The following is a 25976-nucleotide window of genomic DNA, read 5'->3' as shown; positions in this document are numbered from 1 at the left end:
GATGGTGTGGTTGTGCATGTTTCAGTGTGAGTAGGAAGTGACTAAGTGATGCACGACAGACACTGACAACGCTAACTGAGTCGTTCCCACAATATACGAGAAATTGCTACATACTGTAGAGTGGAAAAGTGTTACATATAGACTACCCTTTATAACGGAGGCATTATAAGGCATCACCGTCATAGGTTAATGTAGACACTGACATCTTTATGCATCCCTCATGCAGCCTCTGTAATCATGCACAGTCTGTAGCAAGGCTTTAACTTCTCCAGTATGGGAATAACTTTTTTCATTTTATCCTTCCTATCTCACAGTCTGTTGAAATCAACTTCAGAGAAACTCTTCGACCTAGAGAAGTTAGATATAACCTTCGTTTCTCCTTTCTCTGTGAGTCTCCCAAAAGCTAATTTAACTCGTCAGCTGGTTGCATTAAAAATATGAAAATGACTTAATCTGGCTGAAGAGGTTAATCAGAACAAACAGTTTTACTTTTCTAAACCATTTTACTCTCCGCGTCCTTTACATATCAGCATTATCTTTTCTCAGTGCACATAGATACTTAAACCCCTTCACCGTTTACAAGCTTTCCCCTTCCACATACGCATCATACTTTAAGGTCGCGTCCACATCAAATGCTTGCTGGAGCGGCGAGAGTTCAGCATCACTGTAACCTATCAAAGGTCTCGCCAGCATCCGCCTGCGTCCAGTGAGGTCATCTGCACGAGTTACAGTGATACGATACTCCAGCACGCACCAGCCCGCACCAGCCCGCACCAGCAAGCATTTGGTGTGGACAGAACCTAAATTCGCTTTTTTTCTAAATGGTCATTCATTTACTCTTATGCACAAAAGTAGACAATAATATCGCTAAGCTATAATTTGTCCAACAAATATACTATATATATATATATATATATATATATATATATATATATATATATATATATATATATATATATATATATATATATATATACTGCGTCCGCTACTACACATAATTATGTTGTCAGACCTATTCCATCAACAATATTTGCAACACTTTGAACCAGTCTATGAAGGTACCACCCACTACTTACAGTTAACACAACATCTACTAAATACAACTCTCACGACTCCATCCACACAAATATGAACCACCAAGGGTATATCAACCAGATATGTCTCATTCCAGCACTGATACTGAACCACTCACCCAAGCGTACTAACGTATGAAGTTAAAACAGATGTAGATTAATGCCTACTAATGATACTCGTTTTACTTTAACGTTGTCCAGATTTCCGTCCTTTTGCGGCTTATTTCACGTAGCTTACTGGCAGAAAAAGACACTAGTATAGCTCTGCATCCTTTTCACAGCATTTCTTTGTAACCTGGATCGTGTTCCAGTGTTTAGATATTGTTATAACTAAGGATTCAAGATCGAGAGATGGCAATTTTCCCCCAAGTTAGAGGAAGAATTACATACGGAAGTCTCAGTAATACAAAAGACAATCAAGTTGTGCTCCATCTCAATTCCCCCCATAAAATGCGATACAAAACCGTTGAATTTGCAGTCTTGGTCCCTATTTAAGTTCTAGGTGCTGATAAACAGGGAGAGGGAAGACCTTTTCCAAAGAAATCATGTCTGGCGCATGGAGCAAAGTCGAACCCGGGAACTCTCAATTGCGTACTTCTATCCCAACCAAGCCTTACTTGAACCCTCTCCCCCCCTAAAAAAAAAAAAAAAAAAAAAAAAAAAAAACGTAAATGAATGAAAATAACAATGATGATGACGACGGGACAACGACAATGGCGATGATGATAAACAGATAGATAGATAAGGATTAAAAATGCCTTGGTTGGAGGATGGGCGTTGCTAGGTTACCAGGGGGCAATGGGCCACGTTAATTTTAGTACAATTGTTCAAAATAACTGATATTCCAGAACTCCATGTACCAGCATCCCACTGTACCTGCATTAATCAACATAATTCACTGCAACTCTTTAATAATAAAAAACATCCCCCTCCCGTTATTATAATATGATCTAATTACATTGCTGAATAAAGCTGATTAATCTCAAGTAATTAATCCTCTCATCGTCGCAGCTTCCCTTCCATCTAACGCCAGATGATATTATCCCATTGAAAGTAAGGCACAATAGCATGAAAGCGTTAATACTGGTACTACTGTTAATACTAACTTACTCATGGTCGGGACAACTCTGGTGCACTATGCCAAAACTAACACCGAACGACTTTATTCAGCTGGAAGTAAGACAAAGGAGTCAAAGTTTTAATGCAGCACTTGTTGATAAAGTTTGTGCGGATGAGCGCATGAGATCTGTGTTGGACAGGAGAATGTAGAAGATGGGAAAGTGGACCACCTGATCAATACATAGCAGTGTCGAGGATAAAGATGCAGAAACGCTGGGTGAACAGAGGTAGAAAAAGACAGGAAGAAGCAGTTCCTGCAGAAATGTGTTGAAAGGTTGTAGGGGAAAGGACTGAAAAAAAAAAAAAAAATACAAGAGAGAAGTGGAGAAACAACTGGGAACATATGGTTTGAAACAGACGGAGGAGGCGGGAGGTATGTGTAAGATATCTTTAAAAATCTGTGCAGCATGCGAGGCAGTGTTGGGGGTGAAGAGAAGACCTAAGGAGGTGTACTGAGCAGCGTGGTGGAAAGAAGAGGTGAAACGTGCTGTGGCAGAAAAGAAAGCATATAGTGACTGGATGGAATGTAGAGGATAGACGATGATGAGAGACAGAGAAAAGCAATAAGCTGGGTTAAGGTTAGACATGAAACAACAAGTACGAGATAGCAAGAAAAGAGTGAATGGAGAGTTCCGAAGAAATCTGATGTAAAAGGGAGGGTATGTAAGAAGCTGTTTTGGAAAGAGGTCAAGACAGTAAGAAAAGATAAGGGAAGCAACACAGGAGTGAAAAATAAAAACTGCAGAATGTTGGTGAAGAGGGGGAGAAAAAGTAAGTAGATGGAGAGAACTCTATGCTGAATACAGAGATCGAAAGTTGCGCAAGTATAAAGGGTTGGAGAATGGCTGGGAGAAAAACAGAGACTAGTAGGGAGGAAGATACCAGTAGGATGGATGTATTTGAAGCAGTGAAGGAGATCAAAATAGGAAAAGTCCCAGAAATTAATAGAGAGTGTAGCGATGTTGAAATGCCATCTATATCAATTGCCAGACGCCTTAATCCCGTAAGGGGTGGCCACAAACAAATCGTCTCCATGTCGCCCTGTCCCCCGCCATTTCACTGCCCTGCTCCCAGCTCACACACCCCCCCTCTCTCATATACCTCTCCACTCCTTCCCTCCACCTCGTCCTTGGCCTCCCCCTTCCTCTCCCCCCCTTCACCTCACATACACTCTCCTCGTCAGTCTTCCACTCTCCCTCCTCTCCACATGGCCAACCATCTCATTGTGTCTCCTAACGCTTCCCATCACATCCACGTCCACACCACAACGCTCCTTCACTTCTTCGTTTCTCAGTCAGTTTCTCCATGTGACTCCACAGGCTCCTCTCAAATAACTCATTTCCACTGCTCTCACTCTTGACTTCTGTCCCTTGAACAAGGTCCAAGCGTCACCTCCATACGTTGGAGTTGGTATCATTATACTGTCATGTAGTAACTTTTTCACTTCCATGCTCATTTTCCTGTTTTCTTATCACTGCTTTCAAGGAACTAGCATCCTTTCTTCCTTGTTATACCCTTTCAAGCACTTCACCCTCTAAACTTTCATCCTTACTCATCACACTACCCATCTACTTCGACGCACTCACATTTTCCATTTCATCCTCATCCAACCTCACTGTACATTCACTGACTTCACTTCTCTAGAAGACCATAACTTTACTCTTCCCTACATTCGCCTGTAGATTCCGTTTCTTACACACTCTCCCAAACTCATCCATCAAGCCTTGCAACTCCCCTTCGTCTTCATCTAACAACACAGTATCATCTGCTAACAACAGTACAGGGAGTTTCCAAACACTACCCTCTCTCACTAGGGCCGCTACAACATCCACTGCCGTACCTTGTATCTCTTTTATTACCCCATCCATATACAGAATGAAAAATCTGTATATGGAAATACGAGGAAGAAATAATGATACAATGGATATTGTAGATCTGCAGAATGACCTGGGGGGGGGGGGTATCCTTGAGGACTGGAAGTCAGGTATAACTGCTCACCGATACAAACCAAAGGAGAGAGAGAAGTGTGCGGCAATCATACGGGTTTTTACCTTGAAAATGTACCAAAATATATCAATGGTAGGATCTTATTATTAGGACTCTAACCGAGGAATTACTTAGGGAAGAACAAGAAAGCTTAAGGGAAAGGTTTATGTAGATCAGATTTTCGTTCTAAAATTTTTAGTGGAAGTATTGAGTGAGGAAGATGTTGTATACTCCCTTCATGGATATGAAGAAAGCATATGGCGGAGTAGACTGACAATGAATAGAGAAGGAATAATAAACATACGGAGAAGATGGGAAGTTGCTGAATGCTGTGAGGAGAATGTATGAAGGCGCTAGGACTGCAGTGTGTGTGGATGGTTGACTAGACGAGTTCTTCGACCTGAATGTTGGCTCGAAACATGACTTTGTCATCTCGCTGTGGTTGCTCAGTTTAATTATCAATGAAGTAATAAAGAGATACAAGGCACGGCAATGGATTTTGGAGAGCCCTTAATGAGAGAAGGTAGGGTTTGAAAACTGCCTTTACTATTGTTTGTTGACGATACTATACTGTTAAGTGTAGATAAATGGGAGTTTGCAATGCATGGTGAATGAGTCTGAGAGTGTGTGTATGAAATGGAATCTGAAAGTGAATGCAGTTAAGAGCAATGTTATGGTCTTTGAAAGAAATAAAGTCCTAGGATGCACAGTGAGACTGGATGGTGAGGAAATGGAGAATTAAGTACTAGGGTAGTGTGATGAGTAAGGATAGAAGTTTAGAGGATGCAGTGCTTGAAAGGGTACAGCGGAGAAGAAAGGTTACTGGTACACTGAAAGATGAGATAAGGAATGGGACAGTGAGCCTGTAAGTAAAAAAAAAAAAAAAAAATCAACTGCATGACTGTATCGTGATCCTCACTATAACGTACGGAAACAAAGCTTGGACCCTGCTGGAAGGACATAAGTCAAGAGTGAGAGCAGAGGAAATGAGCTATATGCTCATCGGAGTTACATGGTGAGACAGACAGTGATGAAGTTAAGAAGTGTTGTGGCACTGATGTGGATGTGACTGAAAATGTTAAAAGAATTACTGTGAGCTGCTCTGGCCGTGTGGGGAGGGTGGAAAATGGGAAAGTGACTAGAAGTGTGAGTGAGTGAGGTGGAAGGGGAGAGGGGGAGGAGGAGACCACGGATGAGAGGGAGGGATGGAGTAAAGAAATATGAGTGAGACGGGGATGTGACCTGGACAGAGGTCAGCCAAATGGCTGACAGGGTGACACAGACGCTATTTGTTTGTGACCACCCCTTCCGGGATTAAGGCGTCTGGATAGAGACAGATTTCATACATTTTCTCTTTAGTTTAGATTCATCCTGCTTCGCGTGCACATTCGACTGAAGGTCAGACTGCAAGTAAGAGGACATTGCAATAAATAGTTATGATATATTGTAAGGGTGATCTATCCTCTCTATAAAGCTACCCAACAAAGAACAAAAGTTATATGCGTATGCAAAGTCATAATCCAATTTGCTAGAGTATTTACATGACAGTGATGTTTTTTTGTACACATGCCACAGGGAGGAGGAGGAGGAGTATATACAGCATACGTAAATAGACCACGCGATGTGTAAAACAAAGTCCTGGCCATCCCTGTGGGTCACACGCAAATGCTACCAATACCAACACTGAAGCGGAAATGGTCTTCCTCTGCTCACCCACCAAATAGCATCACCACAATACAATTCCTTATCACTGTTCTGAGCGAGTGTGCGATGCTGTTTTGGAAGGCTATATATTTTTTTGCACATTTACCGCTACTTTCTCTCTCAACCTTTTGAATGCTGAGCTATAACAAGATATTAACACTACATTATCGTGCCATTCATGAAAAACTAATCAGTGGAAACGATGTATAGCGGCGCTGGTGTGATACTGAGCGAGTATGCTAGTAAGCACAAAAGGACGAAAATCTGCCAAGTTGAAGTGGACGAACTATTGCGCAGAAAGTGATACAATTTGCATAACAAACAAACAACAGCATGAACAAATTAGATAATGAGAAAGCGGGCGTCATTAGTGATAAAAACAGTGTTCATATCTTAACCTCCCCACTACCATAACACTGTTTTTGCAGATCTTGTTTCTACCAGACGAATTTATTTAGCTTACTAAAGGGGTTAAATATAGCCTCCATAAATACCTTCACGACGAGAGATATTTTCTGAGCTGAATGAAATCGTCTGCACCGGGAAAGAGTAAATAGAAAATAGGTATTCGGGCTGCATAGTTTAGTCGCTAATTAGGTGACGTATTGTTTTATTTTCCTTGACTTATTATTAAAAGTGTGAAAGTGGACCAGTGACATCAGAAAAAATAACAAATCGACAGCAGTAACCAAGGAGATTCATTCCTGCCTCATAACTATGGTACATCAAATATAATGAAGACTCTTCCTTATCTCATAATGGCTCATCAAAATTCATGTCACCACGACTCAGTATTCAGATAACAGAAGTGCTCCAGTTCCATCATGTGAAAGGGAACTGTCTGTAAGGGTCATGTTCTGGCTACCACAAGGGGCATCGTAATTCCTCTTCCACAGCAATTTGTTTAACCCATAGTTCTTTCACTTTAATGCGGCTCAGATGTTCGTCCTCTTGCAGCTTATTTCACGTAGCTCAGTACCAGAAAAAGACAATACTTCATCTCTATATCCCTTCCATAGCACTTCTTCATGACCAGCATCATATTCTAGCATTAATCTGTTGTTACATCCCAGCCTTCAAGATGGACTGATGGCAGTTTTAGGCCAAGTTAGAGTATAAAGGTTATAGTTCACTTTAACCCCTCAGTATGACGACGCTTTATTACAATAATTCTTGCTACCACCAGACTATTTTATTCAAAATGGGATTGATCTCTCTTATTAAACGGGTGAATGTCTTCATCTAACCTTTCCAGTTCGAAAAATCTCCTAAGCCTAAACTAATCGTCTGTAGGCTGAAAGAGTAATATACAGAATGTTTCATCAAACTCAAGATAATATATTCTTGTATCCTGTTAACATCCTTTCAATACTGTCATTACCTTACAGGATATTTACGCGTAATAATCAAACAATATTAATGAGGGATGGGTGTTAGGAATCAATATAAGCCAGCGAGAACACAGGCCAAAGTGGTAGGAGTAACAGACAAGAGAGTAGTAATGTGTACAAGACAAAATAATTTTCTGAGCAAAACGTACTGCGAATATCTTCCCTTCAAACAGAGGACGTCCTTTTCACATTTTTTGCTCCATCCTGATGATTATGCTTAGGTTACGATGGTCTTTTCAAACTAGAGGGGTTAGACATCCTTATTTACCTGCTTTACTACCAGGTGGGTGTCCAAAGCTGAATAAATTTGTCTTGGAACACCAGAGGAAAGCCACCACAAGACCTCATCGTATGGAAGGTGTCACGAAGAATCTTATAAACCAGTAAGAACATTGATCCTCGGCCTATTTTTTTCGTCGGCCTAGGAGAATTCTTGCCACCTTTTTCTTAAATATATTCGGCCTATTACAGCTTACTTATCTATTTTGTTTTTTATGTCTTTTCGTATTTCCACTGAGCGTCCTATGTAACACACAGAAATATATTAAAGTACAAAAGCAGAAATATACGGATAAGGAAGGTGTGACAGGGAGCCTCCTTAACAAACAACAGTGCTGGACCAACAGTGCTTTAATATTAACTTCACCCAAATTTTCATCCTTTTGCAGCTTACTTCATGCTCGCCACTGAGTGGAAGAAAAAGACAATGTTTTTGGCCCAGCAATTCTTGGTGACTAGCATTATGTTCCAGTGTTAACCCATTCCTACAACTCAGTAATCAATATGGAGAGGTGGCAATCTAGGGCAAGTTAAAGTGAAAAAGAGGCTCTACATCTCTCCCATAGCACTTCTTCGTGACCAGCATCATATTCTAGTGTTAATCTTTTCCACTAACTCAGCATTCAAGATGAAGAGGTGGCAACTGTAAGCTAAGGTAAAGTGAAAAGCCTCGCACCTTCTTGTAACTTGGATCATATCAAAATGTTACCCTGTTCCAACAACTCTCCATTGAAGTTGGAGAAACAGCAATTTTAGCCCAAGTTACAAGGAAAAATATATATTTTCCTTACCCTGAACAAGGCGTCGTCCCTTGGAGTGATGTCTGAAGGTAGGAAGGACTGCCAGGGTCCCCAGGAGTCCCCGCCGTCCTCGTCTGGCTCACCCTTCGTCAGCAGAACCACACCATGCAGGAGGGGTGAGAAATGGAAAAGGTGGGTTAATGTAGGGATAGGGCGAGAATGGCGTGAGATATATAGATGGGCAGATGGACAGACAGACAGATAGATACATATAAACATAAGCAAACTGACTGATGTTAATGGGTAAGTACAAACAGACAGATAGACTGACACAGACAGATGGGTAGGTAGACTGATAAATGGACAGAGAGATAGATGGATAGATAGAAAAGGATGCTAGACAGATAAACACACAGACACAACTAGAAAGACAGACAGACAGACAAACAGTGAGATAGATGGGTAGAGAGACAGACAGAGGTAAATGGAGGTACTTGAAGAGAAAGAAAGACAGACAGGCAGACAGATGGATAATCAGATATAGACAAAATGGCAGACAGACAGACAGTCAGAGAGAAAGATAGGTAGATAAATGGGCAGATAGACAGAGACAGACTGGTACATAAATAAATAGATAGCTAAGTAAAGAGAGAGATAGAAAAATGGAGGACAGACAGACAGAGGTAGGTAGATAGAGAGACAGACAGAAAGACACACAGACAGACAGACAGACAGTCAGATAGACAGATAGATAGGTAGATAGACAGACATATAGACAGCTTTATAAACATCCAGCAGCTTGTACAGCACGCTACCCGTATCCCTGACCGCCTTGGAGAGAGCTCCAACATACTTAACCTCCTCCTTACAACTAATCCTTCTGCTTGCACTGTTAATCTTTTCTCTCCGCTGGGCTCCTCCGATCACAACCTTATCACCTTAACCTGTCCTATCGCTCCGATACGGCCTGTGGACCCTCCAAAGAAACGTCGTCTGTGGAACTTTGGAGCTGCGGATTGGGAGGCCCACAGGCAGTACTTCTTTGATTTTCCATGGAATGATTATTGCTTCCATGGCCGGAAGCCATCTGAGTGTTCCTTGCGCATTTCGGAGGTTATTCTCTCGGGCATGGAAGCATACATTCCTTTCCTCACATCCATTGTCTAACGCAAGAAAGCAATGGTTAAATCACGCTTGTTCTAATGCTGTCCGTAACAAGGAGGGGGCCTATAAAAGGCACCGGAGCCAACCCACCCCTGAATCACATCATCTTTACGTTTCTGCCCGGAATCGTGCTAAGTCTGTTCTTCGTTCTGCTAAAAATAGTTTCATCCGTACTAAATGCTCGCAACTCTCCAACTCGAACTCTTCCCGCTCCTTCTGGCGCCTTGCCAAAAACCTTTCTAACAACTTTACATCATCATCTTCCTTCCTCTTTTCTACTCTGATGATTCTGTAGTTATATCTTCTACTGATAAAGCAGGTCTCGTCGCTCAGACTTTCTCCTCCAATTCCACCTTAGACGATACCGGTGCTGTTCCTCCATCACTTCCCCCCTTTGACTTCCTCATGGCTGACATTAAAATGTCTTCAGCTGAGGTATTTTCTGTCATCACAGGCCTCAATACTAACAAGGCATATGGGCCTCATGGAGTCCCTCCTGTTGTTCTCAAGAACTGTGCTTCTGTGCTTACACCCTGCCTAGGTAAACTCTTTCGCCATTGTCTATCAACTTGTACCTTTCCTTCTTGCTGGAAGTTTGCTCTCATCCAGCCAGTCCCAAAGAAGGGTGACCATCCCCAACCCTCTAACTATCGTCCAATTGCTTATACATCCTGTACCTCAAAAGTTTTCGAGTCAGTTCTTAATAGAATAATTTTAAAGCATCTTTCCTAACACAACCTTCTTTCTGATCGTCTGTATAGGTTCCATCACGGACGCTCCACTATTGATCATCTCACCTACCTTTCAGACTCCTGGTCATCCTCCTTTCGGGACTTTTTCGAAAGCTTTGCAATTGCTTTTCACATCTCAAAGGCTTTCGATCGAGTCTGGCATAAATCTTTAATTTCCAAACCGCCCCCTTACGGTTTCTATCCTATCGGTACCTTCATCTATAGCTTCCTTTCTGGTCGTTCTATAGCCGCTGTTGTAGACGGCCATCGTTCTTCTCCTAGATCTATCAACTGTGGTGTTCCTCAGGGCTCTGTCCTATCACCAACTCTCATCCTTTTATTCATCAATGACCTTCTAAGCTGTACATCTAACCCTATCCACTCATACACTGATGACTCCACCCTTCACCTTTCCATTCGGTTCCTGCAACGTCCGTCTCGGCAGTTACTTCAGCAAACAACGGATGAGGCTATGGCACACCTAATGTCTGACTTGGCTCGTATGTCTGACTGGGGTAAAAATAATCTTGTTGATTTTAATGCATCTAAGACTCAGTTCTTACATCTATCAACCAGACAAAATCTTCCATAGGTGTACCCACTAATGTTTAATAATATTCAGCTTAATCCTGCATCATCCTTGAACATGCTTGGGGTTTCATTCACCTGCGACTATCTTGGAAAGATCATATTACATCTCTTGTAAAATCTGCTTCCAAGAGATTAGGTGTGCTCAGCCGACTTCGTTCCTTCTTTACCCCTACACAATTGTTGACTCTATACAAGTGTTTTATCCGCCCCTGTGTGGAGTACAACTCGCATGTGTGGGGAGGTTCCCCACATACAGCTCTTCTCAATAGGGTGGAGTCAAAGGCTTTTCGTCTCATTAACTCTCCTCCTCTTACTGGCTCCCTTCAACCTCTTCTTTTGGCCGCACTGTTGCATCTTTATCTCTCTTCTATCCCTACTTCAGTGGTCACTGCTCCTTTGAACTGTCTGCATGCATTCCTCCACCTCTCCGACGGGCGCGTAGCACCCGTCTAGCAACAAACTCTCATCCCTTTTCTGTTCATCTCTCTAATGCAAGAGTTAACCGTTACTCCCAGTCCTTCATTTATGCAACAGGTCAACTCTGGAACTGTCTCCCTCTGTCTGTTTTCCCTGCTTTCTATGATCTCCAGTCTTTCAAACTCAGTGTTTCCAGGCATCTCGAAATGATCGGATCTTGAAATTGGCTTTCTCTTGTATTTTGTTTTTCTCTTGGAAGGAACAGTTGTTGCGGGCTCGTGGCCTTTGGTTCCTTCTTCCTAGCATAAAAAAAAAAAAACTTATAGATAAACTGATAGACAGACTGATAAACATCGAAATATATAGATAGACAGATTGATAAATAACGTGGAGAGAGAGAGAGAGAGAGAGAGAGAGAGAGAGAGAGAGAGAGAGAGAGAGAGAGAGAGAGAGAGAGAGAGAGAGAGAGAGAGAGAGAGAGAGAGAGAGAGTCCTTGAGGCAGCCTTATTATGCCCATTAGGAGGCCTTTCATCTCTCCGTGGACCCACTCTTAGCCATGCATTTATTTTTTATTTTTTTTATTTTTCATTTTTCGTGGGGGAGTCTCTTCAGTTCGCCGCCTTGCTGCTAACTGAGAAGACTCTTAATCATAGATTTTTATATAACTTACTGTGTTCAATGGTTTCTAATTACATTTACTTAGATTCTGTACAACTCAATCCTTGTTCTCACTAAATGTACCTCACAGCATTTCCTACTCTTCCACCATTAATCTCTTCTCATCGCTTAAGTAATCTCGTCCCGTTTTTATACTGTTGTGACGAATGGAGCAAATGCAAGAACTTGACAAGGAAAACTTTACAGGAAAACATTTCAATACAGACGGAATCTACATTCGTTCAAATAACGATGTTTGAACGCAGCGCATGTCAGGGATCGAAGCACTTTTCAAAGATAATGATGGATAATAGAAGGCTATTTTCGAGATGATCAACTGTATATGATCAGTTATGACGATCGTTTCATTCTTGCTTCACAGAGCTAACAGAAGAGGGGCGAGATTGTGTGGACAGGTTGATGATTTATGCATGCAGCAGTCAAAGGGCACTACCCACTAAAATGGAAAGGAAAAGTAAGGTAATGCTTCGGCGGCTATTTTGAGACTAAGAGGAGTCAATAACAAGAGAAAAAGTCAGCTACATAGTAAACCTTCATTCACCTGCGAGGAAGCCTTGCCTCTCTCTTTTGAAGGTGTACAATTTGCGAAAGAAATCTTCTGGGTACAATGCACATCTTGCCTCTCCCTCTCCTTCTCTTCCCATTTCCAACGTCGTCTTTTATCCTCCTCCTCCTTCCACCTTTCTCCGTCCTGTCACAGCCTCTCACACTCGTACACGGTTTGCTCATTCACTATCACCTCTTTTCTGGTCTTCTCCTTCACCTTCATTCTTTCAGTTTTCATCATGGATTCTCATTTTTCTCCTCAATTCTTATCATACTTATTACCTACGCCCAGGAGGTTATATTTTACCCACCATTTGTTTGTTTGTTTGTCTGTTTGTTAGCAGGATTACTCAAAAAGTTAAGGACGAATTTTGATGAAATTTATTGGAAGGGTAGGCCATGGGACAATGAAGAAATGATTATATTTTGGGCCGGATCCGGATCCGGAGTATCCCGCACAATATCTCCTAATGTTTTCAATGAATTCAATGAAATTCTGTGTAAAGGTAGGCCATGGATCATGAAAGAATTGATTAAATTTAGGGGTGGATCCGGATCCGGATCCCGGTCCTTTGTAATGATAATGGTATTGCCGGAGGTCTGGCTCTCTCAGCGGTTTCTAGTTGTTCTTGTTATCTGGAATCCTACATCACTTAATGCCAACCCGGTATTTTGGGGATGATATCAATACAGACATTTAAATAGATAGAATGACAGATAGATGGACAGATGGATGGATGGATGGATAGACAGACAGACACTGTAGATAAGTAGATAGAGAGATAGACAGATAGAAAGACAGATGGATGGATGCATGGATTGATGAATGCATACAGACAGGCAGATAGATGTGTGTGTGTGTGTGTGTGTGTGTGTGTGTGTGTGTGTGTGTGTGTGTGTGTGTGTGTGTGTGTGTGTGTGTGTGTGTGTGTGTGTGTGTGTGCGCGCGCTCAATTTTCTATACATATTTAGATACTACTGTATTTTACAAGATTCATTCTCATCTACCTTTCCCTTCAGCACTTCCATTCAATCTTAAGAATTCCTCCAGCATCTCCTATACTCTTTTTACAATTCTTTCTTACAGTTTTCTTCCAGTCTCTCTCTTCTTTCAGCTTTTCATTTTCTTTCTGTCTCTCTTTCTCTCTCATCAACTCAGTCATTCTTCCAGCTAACCCTTACAGCTTTTCCTTTATTTCCTTCATTCAGCATATCTTATGTACTCCTGCACTTTCAATTCTTCTTCTCCAATATTTCGCTTCCAACTTACATTTTCTCCTTTCTCTCCCTTCCTTCTTTCGTCTCGCTCATTCTAGCCTCTCCCCCACCTACCCTCAACAGCGCCTGCCTGCGACTGGCCCTGGCCTTGGTTGGTACACTGGGGAGTTACATTGGCTCTGCGATTATCATTATCTCTCCATCTTACACCATTCTCTCCTTTGATCGTTTTTCCAATACTTCTGCTAAAGTTCCTTCCTACGCCTTTCCTTCGTTCCTCTCCCATTCCCCAGAACTTTCTACCTCCTCTCCTTCACGGTGCCTGTTGTCCTTCTTACGTAACTTACTTAACTTCCTTCTCTCACACTTCTTTTTTTCTTTGCTCCACTTCTCTCTCTATGTCCTGCTCATTTCCCTCCAATCTCTCCGTCCGTCCAGCACTTCCTTCACTCCTATATCCTATTCTGTCAGCTCTTCTTTTTATCATTTTCCTTCGCTTCTCCCCAGCGCTTCTTTCTCAGCATACACCTTTTCCTCTTTTCTCTCCCCTCCTCCAGCGTTCCCTCTCAAACGTACGGCTTTCTCTCCGTTCCCTCCTTTCCTTCAGCACTTCCAAAGCTCCCTTTCCTGCACCTTTCTCTCGGCCACTATCTTCCATCCAGCGTCATTCTTTCCTTCATTTCTGTTCCTCTATCACAACCTCTAGCTCTCTTCTTATTCTGTCATTTACCTTCATTCATCCTAAAGGAAGCCTGCCTCCTTCTGGTCGTGTTCTTAGCAGGTAATATAACGATCACTAGTTTCCTTACCCCCCCTGGCGAGACGGAGGCGGAAGACAGGGTTGATGTAAGGTCAGACTAATGGATAATGGCGGTACAGTTATATGCATGATCTGAGAGTGTGTATGTATATGTGATGGTGTATGTATGTGTCAGTGTGTATGGATGTGTGAGTGCTTAAGTATGCGTGAACGTGTATGTATATGCGTAAGTGTGTGTATGTATGTGTGAGTGTATACGTATGTGTGAGCGTATGTGTCTAATGAGACATTAATATCGGCTTCACAGACTTATCTCCAGCTTTGATCTCCACTTCTCTCTCGGCAGGAGGGTAAAAGAAACAGTGAACGCGATAGTGTAGCAACGCGGTACAGTGGCTGCCAAACTACACCATCTCTAGATTAGACTTTTCTTTCTTTTCTTCGTGTTCTCAATAATCTTCTTAAAGCTTCCTCTTGCACCCTTCATTCTTTCCTCTCGCATTCTCCATTCCTTTCCACCATTCTCTCTATCATTCTGTTAGGGTGTCACTCTTGCACTTTTTTCTTTATTTTTCTTGTCTTACGTCCTTGTTTTCATATCTCCATCTTTTTCATTCTATCTTTCCTTCCTTTCTTCCCTTTCCCAGCACTTTCTTCAGTTCTTTTCCCATCGTATTCTTCTTGCTGTTTATCTCTGTTTCCTTTCCTCCAGCATCTCCTTTTTATCCTGCACTCTTTTCCTCTTCATCTTCAATTTTCACAGCATTCTCTTACAATTCTATGGCCTTCTCTTCTTGCACTTCCTTTCCATTCTATAGCTTTCTCTCTTTTTCTCCTGCACTTCCTACATTCCTCTCCGCCATTTACTTATCCTGAACAGTGCTTGCCCCCCCCCTCTCTCTCTCTCTCTCTCTCTCTCTCTCTCTCTCTCCTTCTCTCTCTCCACACATTTCCTACCATTCTCATCCTTACTATACCACCTGCTCCTATTAACTTTGTTTCTTTCTCTCCTTCCTTTAACACCACTTTTCTGCCCTGCATCTCTCCGTCCTTCCTCCCTTCTTTCCTTCCCTCCTCTTCCATGTTCCTTTATTATCTCACACACACTTTTTTCCTTTTTCTTCTGTCCCACATTCTTCTACTCCACTCCCCACCTGCTCATCCTGAACATCCTGAACTTGTCCTTTCAGTCTTACCTTCAACACTGCTTTTCTGTCCTGCATCCTTCCTTCCTTCCCTCTTTCATCTCGAGCATTTCCTTCACATTTTCTCCCATCCTACATTCCTCCACTCCCTCACCTACTCACCCTGAACAGCGCCTCCCTCCTGCTGGTCCTCCTCTTGGCCGGTACAGTGACGCGGTACAGTGGCTCCGGGAACACTGGCGGGTTGTCGTTGGTGTCGGTGAGGGTGAGGTAGAGTGGCGTGGTGGAGGACAGCTGGCCGTCACCCACCGACACCCACAGCTCGTAACGCTCCTCACGCTCGCGATCCAGGGTCACGGCCGTCCTCACCTCACCTGCAGCGGGGAAAATAAATAATGTGAGTATATTCTTTCCACCTGGACACTTCACGGTTCTGCGAAATCAGTAACCGAAAATATGTGTTGAGGTCAATTCTTGCATTAATCTCTTCAACTCGAGGACGTTATTTTTATTTTATTCTTGCTATTTCCTGACTATTTATCCAGCTTAAATAAGGTCTCATTGAAATGCCTGAATGATACTAGAATTCTTCCATCCCACTCCATGCGTTAGGATTAGTTACTGTGTTAGTATTAATTACAGCGAAAACGCGTTGAATCTAGGAGGTCATTATTATAATAATCATAATTATCATTATTATCGTCATTATCATAATCATCATATTCATTATTATTATTATTATTATTATTATTATTATTATTATTATTACTGTTCTTGCTGTTATTATTATTATTGTTTTGCCAGATAGTTTTATCTAACTCAGAAAGGCCATTCGTGTTGAAAGGTTATCACTATTATACTGTATCTCAACAACCGGGCTCAAAAAGTATATTCTAACCTGATCTTTAGAGTAAGAAAATAGTAAAAATAAAATGAAAAAAGACGTCACCAAGAGCAGTAGATTTTTACTGATGCTTGAGAATACACCACTTCCTCGTGAAAAATACATCGCTGGGATCATTCGCAGTGGTCAGTTGTAGTATACACACTTGCCCTCATTTTCATTTCCCATTGCATCAAGAAATTGTACTTGCCCAATCCGCACATGGACGTTATTATTTTATTCTTCCTGCCCACGATAAGTTTTAATTCAACTTTGAAAGGAGGTCTAGTAGTGAGGGGTTTATGGACACTGAATTACCCGCGAGATTGAAATGTCTCTTCCAAACTGTAAATAAATAAATAAATGAATAACTGTATATATAAAAGGTCTGGAGATAGTAAGAACAGAATTTAAAAGACGTCATTAGGTTAACGAGTTAAAGATCAATTACAAGGTTGATTAGTATGTACCAGCGATCTCACCTTCGCTTCAAGCAACATCACGTCAGTGGTTTATTTTCTCACAGACTAATGAATTACCCTTGATGCCCCTTCTTACCCAATCTTTCTTCTAAAGAGACGTAAACAAAGGCTTGCAAGTAACCTATACAATCAGTGTCGATATTAAGAAAACTATATTGTAGAAACGATAATATGCTTCATGGAAAACTGAAGAACAAAGGCTAAGTCAACAAAAATTCTTCTTTCTAGAGAAAGCTATAGTTCTTTTACACTAATTTGGTCCATATTTTCGCCCCTTCGCAGCTTATATCATGTTGCTATAGGGAAGAAAAAAAAAGAACATTAATACGGCCCTCCATACTTTACACAGCACTTCTTCCTGACTGGCATCGTATTCTAATGTTAATCTCTTGTTACAACTAATATTTCAATATTGAGATATGGTAATTTTAGGCCAAATTAAAGTAAAATGAGTACAAAAATTTCGACACGTCTGGAAACACTGCGTTGAGAAGAATGGAAGTCATCGGCATTAAGAAAAACAAAGGGAGGGAGGCAATTCCAGGACGGCCAGTTTCATATGTGAAAGACTGAGATTACCAGTTAATACTTCCATTAGACAGCTGGAAAGAGGAGGGCAGAGAGCACGTAGCTAAATGGGTTCTGTGTTTCCACCTTGATGGAGACGAATGGAAGCACAGTTTAAAACAGACCAGAGATGTAGCAACAGAATGTGTGTGTGTGTGTGTGTGTGTGTGTGTGTGTGTGTGTGTGTGTGTGTGTGTGTGTGTGTGTGTGTGTGTGTGTGTGTGTGTGTGTGTGTGTGTGTGTGTGTGTGTGTGTGTGTGTGTGTGTGTGTGTGTGTGTGTGTGTGTGTGTACTGTACTTGTATATAGATAGATAGATAGATAGATAGATAATTAGATAGATAGATAAACAGGTATACTGTATATACAGAGAGAGAGAGAGAGAAAGAGAGAGAGAGGGGATTCAATCCCTACCTCACCTTTACAATTGTACATCAGTTATACAAATAGTATATTCGTACTGACATAAAATATTTTTAACCTCCGCCTGACAAAGTCAGAGGAGGGTTTATCACTGGGATCAATGGGAGTCCATCCCTAGGGTTGGATGGCAGGGCGGCTGGCCGGGAGTAGAGATTTCGTTTTAGGGCCAGAACTCAGAAAGTATTCACTGCAGAGTCATCAAATTTCAAATAGTTGTGTGTCTCATAGTGAACTGGTGCCTTTTGATAGGTAGAATGTTGTGTCTTAAGTATTTTTTTTTAATAATGAAAACGTAAAAAAATAAAATCGCTTCCGTAAAGGACTCAGAAACTCTTACAGGCACAGGCTTCAAACTCTCCAAGAATATGTGTTAACATGCCTCCTCGTGCCATTTGGTAGTTAAAATGCTATGATATTATAGAATGTTGTGAAACTGCCAAATTACATAAAAGTTTTTTTTAACGTATTTTTCTATTAAAACCTTGCAACTATTACACCTAGGTAGCAGAAAATGTACCTGATAAATGATTATATGAATATCTAATTATGTATGAAGTATCAAGACAGTACCTGTTGTGTAATCGTAAAAAATGGCTGCCTAAATGAAATAAGGACGAGCCATAATTTCATAACATCTGCTCTTAAGTTCATTATTACCATGGATAAACTACTGATTTTTTTAAGTTTTACTGTCTCAGTGTTATACAGAGTAGTGAAGGTGTGGGTTATGTGCCTGGTCAGATGGAGGGTTGCAACAGCGTAGCGTTGTCTACGTTTTCATGCTGCTGTAAGCTCATCTACAACCTTCTTTCTCTTGCTGCCACTTTACATTCACATCTGACTCCGAAATTTCTCTATGTATATAGTCTAAAAGTATGTTTCGTGAAACGTACCTATAGTTATTCAGGTAAGAAGATTAACCACTTAACTTCAGTGGCATTTTATATTCTTTTACTGCTTACCCCCAGACGATTTCATTCAGCTTTGAAGAGACTGGCCCGTATTCTCGTTGGTTAAGGAAGTGCCTTAAAACCTTTTCCTATGCGGTTTAATTTCCTTCTTACACCTCACTGTCCTATTATGTGTGTCCCATTCTAAAATTGCCATACACTGCAAAAATACTTACAAAATGATAGTAATCACCCGTATCCAAAAACAAATCGCTAAGGATGAGGTGCTAGGGAGCCTCCTTACCCTACGAGAATACGGGGATTTAATTCCCGTGGGTTTTAGACACAGCCTTCATTAACCCCTTCACTGCTGAATGTCTGTCCTGCGTTGAATTAATGATACAATGACAGCAAGAATAACACAAATACCTCATCGGGGAAAAGCGACTGAAGACTAAAGCCCGTATTCTCGTCGGTTAAGAAATCTCCCTAGCACCTCTTTCTAAGCGATTTATTGTGCTTATTACACATTGCCAAAATTCTTCTGTGCTACTTAAACCATTTTAAAATCACCATACACTGGATAAATTACGTACAAAATGATATTAGCCACCCGTATCCAAAATTAAATCGGTAAGGAAGAGGTGTTAGGGAGCTTCCATAATGGCCGGGATCACGACCTTGTGTTAGATTGCTAAACATGGTATCACTGCAGATGATTAGCACGCCAGTCTTTAGATCGTCATTTAGAAGCATTATGGAAAATGATATGTTTGGCATTTATATTCCTTTGTTATTTATGTGCCGTAAGGCGGAATGCAGTCGGACTAGAGCGTCTTTTTTTTTTTTTTTTTTTTTAACAGGTGTTTTAGAGCTGACTCATAAATTCAGGTCCAGTTAACATCGCGTACTCAGTTTCAATACTTCGGTCGTTACAGTTGTTGTTAAATATCTACTCCGAATCCCGCCATAATCACTACTGGACTGATACAAATGCCAGTATCACCATTACCACTGCCACGATTGCCACTATAATCACTACTGTTTGCATAAATACCTCTACCAATACAGCCTATAAAAACACAACCAATATTACCACAACCACCATCACCCCTGCCACTACTACCGCTCCATGGAATAGGGCCCTACTTTTATCACACTTTGACAACTTCAGCTACCACTATCACCATTATCACCATCACAGCACCTGCTGTTAACAAGCCACTCTCACTGCTGCCAATATCACCACCACTGTCATCACTTATTCTTAGAAAAAGTACACTCTCACCACTATAACTTTCTGATATAAGCAAGATTTTTTTTTTTTCTGATATTTTTCCTCGATATATCCGGCTACAACCTAATAAGTACATGCTGGAAAGGCGGCGTATTATTAACCACTTCACACGAATAACGAATTATATATGATATTGCTGTTATCTTCTGACATAAAAAAAATAACGTGTGGTAAAAAAAAAAAAAATGGTCAGACTGCATGAGATCGGGCAGCGTGGAGAGCAGCCAATGGGTGACCAAAGACGACGCATGTGTTCCTGTTGAAGCCTTTAGAAACGATGCGAATGTTACCTTCAAACGATTAAATTTAACTTAACACAGACTTGTTGAAGTGGAGTTATAGTCTTTATTAACTCATTCATTACAAGATATATAAAGTTGAATCATCTGGTAATAGCATGAACATACTTAAAAACACGACCTCCCTGTGAGACGCTGATCCTGAGTCCGTATCAGGGGAAGGCAAGCTCAGATATACGATATTCATTTACAGAATGCTCATGATTAATATATTTGCGTTTAGCACATAATATTATCCCACAATACAGGATGCTATCACCTACGTCAGGTGCTTCGGAAACTGCGAAATTTGGAGTCTTTCTTCTCTTTACCATTTATGTATGTTTTGGGGATTCGGTTAAGTCCACCACACCAAAACAATATACATTATAATATGATACAAGACACAGTAATACAGCACGGGTAGGTGAAATATTTAGAAAAGCGCCGGTATAATAACACATCGAAATATACCTTTGGAATAAATAATAACAACAATTCATGGGGTAGCCTACACAGCACTGCTTTCAGTTATACAAGATTTAGTTTGATGTAAGAGGAGAAAGTATGGTAGGTTTTAGGTGACCGATAAAAGCCATGTCAGGAGTAGCAAAGTCCGATGCGGCAAAGCTCGATATAGCGCGGGCGAGTATACAGTTACAGACGTTCCCAGTGTGGCGCTGGCGAGGGGAAAAGGGTTAGTTTTGTCAGGATCTGAGAAACCATAGCTTTAAATTCTGTTACCGCCATACTGTACAAGTCTGCTTAGGATAAGAGTTCTATACGAACATAAGATCCGAAAACTGCAGAAGGTAGGATGGCCCATGGTAGACAGCTCCTCTAAATGACTATGCAATTAGAATGTGACAAGGATAACAGAGAAGGCCCCTTCATAGGTGTGACCATATAACAAGCATGACGGGTAGTAAAGAATAGAGCTCCCTCAGGTCATCAAGCCTCCCAGCTGAAACAGCAGGGAAAAATGAGATGGAACACTACAGTTTACAGATAAAAAACTGACGAGGAAATGCTACAGACAAGAACAAATGGAAGACATGTACCTTAGCGGTACCTGAAAAATGGGAATTAGTGACCGGGACAAGCTTTATACCCAACCATTACCAGTCATTTGCATATTTATCCAAGTCTTGACAATACTGAGTGGAAGGAACACCACCTGCATCACTGGATAACTTTACTCATTCACTTCTCTTATTTCCTTACTAATAGGTTATTTTATCTATTGAATCCAGCTGTTCAAGTTCTGTCCCATCTTCCCACTTTTAAGACCTTGCAAGTATCTCGTTTCTTCCTTCCATCCTCGTGAACAGTACAATTAAATCTCCCTTTATGCCATGTGCTATTGTAATATTTTCAGCCTGTATTTATGTGACTCTTTTAATTTAATACTGTAATTCTCAATCTTCTCTGCCCATTCCCAAGGGAATTCACATCCATTCTACAATACGGTACGGACACCAAAATTGCACAGCATAATCTACGTGTGGCCTTACTGGTACAAGATTAAACGGTAGTACTGCCTCGGATACCCTGTCCAAGGGAATATTGTCCGCCCAGACGACTGTTTTCTTGCATTTCGTAATTCAAATTTTGAACCACTCTTTTTATAATCATTCTGTCCGAGTGGCTTCCTTGACCAACGCTTTAATGGCGATCTTTTCACAATCCTATCAAATTATTGGTCATAAGAATCACTACTGGATTTCGGTGAAACCTTTTTTATTACCTAAGACATCTCTAAGGCCTTGGATAAATCTAGCACAATCTTCTCATTACCAAACTACCCTTCTGTGGTTTCAATCCTTCCTGTGCTTTCATGGCAAATTTCCTCCTCAGTAATTCTGTAGTTGTTGCTGTAGAATGAACTGTTCTTCGCCTAAGGACATTTGGTGTGCATCAAAGTTCTGCTACTTAACTCTAACGTTTTTTGCTATTCACTAGAAACGTAGAGCTGCACATAATATTCCTATCCTCTTATACGCTGCTGACTGCCCTTGACTTTCCTGTAAGCTTCTCACAGCGTCCAGCACAACATTCATTTCCAAAATCACAGGCTGACAGTTTGGCACACATAGCCTAACTTCGGTTTTGTCCCATTTCCGAATGAGGAAAATGGGAAAAAAATCTTTTTAATGACCCAAATCTCAGATTCACGTTTTTCTACTTGTCCGTCTTCCACATGCCACTCTCTTTAACAACAGGCAACTGAGTCCTTCATCATCACCGCTCATTATCCTTGGTATCTTTTTCTCAAAAATCTATCATTAGAAGACGATGCTATTTTTTTTCTTGCAATATCATCTTGCCTCAGGTTTTGTGTGCAGAACAAGCTTTGTACTTTATTTTTAATAGCTTCTGACTTTGTACCGGAGCCTTATGTCCCTTGTATGGAGTACTCTCTCTCTCTCTCTCTCTCTCTCTCTCTCTCACACACACACACACACACACACACACACACACACACACACACACTTTTGGGGAGCCAGGGGTTCTAGGGTTTGCGTGTCCAACTTGCACTGGAGAAGCCACACTTCGATTTCCATTGTAACTTGGTTCTTGGACAAAGTTCTCTCTCTCTCTCTCTCTCTCTCTCTCTCTCTCTCTCTCTCTCTCTCTCTCTCTCTCTCTCTCTCTCTCTCTCTCTCTCGTCGTTACCACCACCAGACAAAATGATTTAATAAAGAATCTGTGGTAGTGGAGGATATAATGAAGGTTTTATCCAACCACTGCAGCTCGACGTCTATCCTAAAATCGAGGGAGACAGCAAGAATGAATACTACATGACGTGCTTGAACAGAACAGAAAATAAATAACGTATAACCTGTCAGCAAAATTTCCTGGATTAAGCAAAAATACAGTCCAACCAGAGACTATACTTTTTACACTTATTACTGGAACCACCACACGATTTTCTTCAGTTTAATAGAGCCTTATAGCAGAAATTCTAATGGAGGCTGTACCACCCCTGGCATGGAAATAGCAAGAAAAAAAAAACGCCATCCGACAAGTATGGTCTAAAACAGTAAAATGTGCAATATAGTGGATTGGCTGCGTAGTGAGTGCCTGTGTGGTTGAGGCTAACCTGGTGTGTACCTGTGTATAACCTGAATGCAAAGAACAGCACCACCGAGACGGAGATTCACCTGAGGTCAAGGGGAGGGTAGAGGAAAATATTGTTCAGGATAATCAATTTTATCTATTATTATTATTATTATTATTATTATTATTATCATCATCATCATCGTCATCATCATTATTATTATTATTATTATTATTATTATTATTATTATTATTATTATTATTATTATTATTATCATCATTATCATTATTAATACTATTATTATTATTATTGTTTTTATTATTATTATTATTATTATTATTAATATTATTATTATTATTATTATTATTATTATTACTATTATTACTATTATCATCATTATCATCATGATCATTATTATCATTATTATTATTATTATCATTATTATTATTATCATTATTATTATTATTATTATTATTGTTATTATTATTATTATTACTGTTATGCCTGCAGACGAAAGTAGAGGACAATATTACAACAATCAAAAAGCATAAATGGATGAGGGCAGGTCAGGTCACTGGTAGAACAGATAACAGAGACCAACAGGGTGACGGGAGTGGCATCCCACTGATGGAGTGGACGGAAGAGGCAGACAGTGAACCAGTGGCAGGGATGAAATTAACAAAGTGTTGGCATTCGATGGAACAGGCTAACAACCAACAGGCCAAAATGGAGAAAGATCCGAGAGGCTTTCGTCCTGCTGTAGGCGGACAAATTTCTGACGATCTATCTATCTATTGCCAGACGCCTCAATCCCGTTTGGGGTGGCCACAAACAAATCGCCTCCAAGTCGCCCTGTCCCCCGCCATTTCACTGCCCTGCTCCCAACTCACACCCCCCTCTCTCATATACCTCTCCACCCCATCCCTCCATCTCATCCTCGGCCTCCCCCTCCCTCTTCCCCCCTCCACCTCACTCATATACACTCTCTTCGTCAGTCTTTCACCCTCCATCCTCTCCACATGGCCAAACCACCTCAGTGTGTTCCTCATAACGCTTCCTATCACATCCACATCCACACCACAACGCTCCTTTATATCCTCATTCGTCAGCCTGTCTCTCCACGTGACTCCACAGGCTCCTCTTAAATAACTCATTTCCACTGCTCTCACTCTTGACTTGTGTCCTTCCAACAATGTCCAAGCTTCACTTCCGTACGTTAGAGTTGGTATCACAATACTGTCATGTAGTAACTTTTTCACTTCCATGCTCACTTCCCTGTTTCTTATCACTGCTTTCAAGGAACCAGCAACCTTTCTTCCCTGCTGTACCCTTTCAAGCACTTCACCCTCCAAACCTCCATCCTTACTCATCACACTACCCAAATACTTAAACGTACTCACATTTTCCAATTCCTCACCATCCAACCTCGCTGTATATTCACTAACTTCACCTCTCTCAAAGACCATCACTTTACTCTTCCCTACATTCACCTTTAGGTTCCGTTTCTTACACACTCTCTCAAACTCATCCACCAAGCCTTGCAGCTCCCCTTCGTCTTCACTCAACAACACAGTATCATCTGCAAACAACAGTACAGGGAGTTTCCAAACACTATCCTCTCTCACCAGGGCCACTCCAACATCCACTACCCTACCTTGTACCTCTTTTATTACCCCATCCATGTACAGATTGAACAACCATGGAGACATGACACACCCCTGTTTCAAACCAACTTTCAAAGAGAAAAATTCACTTAGTTCACCATCCACACGCACTGCAGCCTTCGCACCATCGTACATACTCTTCACAGCATTCAACAACTTCCCATCTACTCCATATATTCTTAACACTTTCCACAATCCTTGTCTATCCACCCTGTCATATGCTTTCTCCAAATCCATGAAAGCCGCATACAACTTCTTTCCCTTCTCTAGAAACTTTTCCACTAAAGATCTAAGAATGAATATCTGATCTACACAACCTCTTCCCTTCCTAAAGCCTCCCTGTTCTTCTCCAACTAATTTCTCTGTTCTTTCTCTAACTCTGTCAATAAGTATCCTACCATACACTTTTCCTATTATACTAAGAAGACAAATGCCCCTATGATTACCACACACTTCTTTTTCCCCTTTTCCTTTGTACAAGGGAATAATTATACCTGACTTCCAATACTCCGGGACTCTACCTTCCTCCCAGGCCAATCTGCATATCTTCCACATCCATTCTACTACTATCTCTCCCCCATGCTTCAGCATTTCACCACACACTCCATCAATTCCTGGGGCTTTCCCCGATTTAACTTTCTTCATTGCGTCCACAACTTCTATCCTACTGATTTCTTCCTGTCTTCTCACCTCCCTCCTTCTCCCAGCCATTCCCCAGCCACTTATACTCGCATTACTTCCATCCTCTACGTTCAACAATTCCTTAAATTGTTCTCTCCATCTGCTCACTTTTTCTCCCTTCTCCACTAGTAATCTACCATTTTTATCTTTCACTCCCCTGCTAACTTCACTTCCACCCTGTCTTACTCTTTTCACTTCTCTCCAGAAC

General features: G+C 41.1%; 1 protein-coding gene across 1 annotated transcript in view; it reads right to left on the bottom strand.

The window, feature by feature from the left end:
- LOC145415347 (fat-like cadherin-related tumor suppressor homolog) overlaps positions 1 to 25976 on the bottom strand; it is a 394573-nt gene that overhangs the window by 225193 nt on the left and 143404 nt on the right. The window contains exons 4-5 of the mRNA XM_080284623.1: positions 15706 to 15917; positions 8344 to 8436 (exon numbers count right to left, since the gene is read on the bottom strand). Of these exons, the coding sequence (XP_080140749.1) occupies positions 8344 to 8436; positions 15706 to 15917 (305 nt within the window). The remainder of the gene's footprint in view (positions 1 to 8343; positions 8437 to 15705; positions 15918 to 25976) is intronic.

Source organism: Coenobita brevimanus, chromosome 102, assembly GCF_032717465.1.
Source record: "Coenobita brevimanus isolate Jiangsu-jjx chromosome 102, ASM3271746v2, whole genome shotgun sequence".
Taxonomy (NCBI): domain Eukaryota; kingdom Metazoa; phylum Arthropoda; class Malacostraca; order Decapoda; family Coenobitidae; genus Coenobita; species Coenobita brevimanus.
The sequence above is the reverse complement of the archived record's forward strand: the minus strand, read 5'-3'. Positions and strand labels throughout refer to the sequence as shown.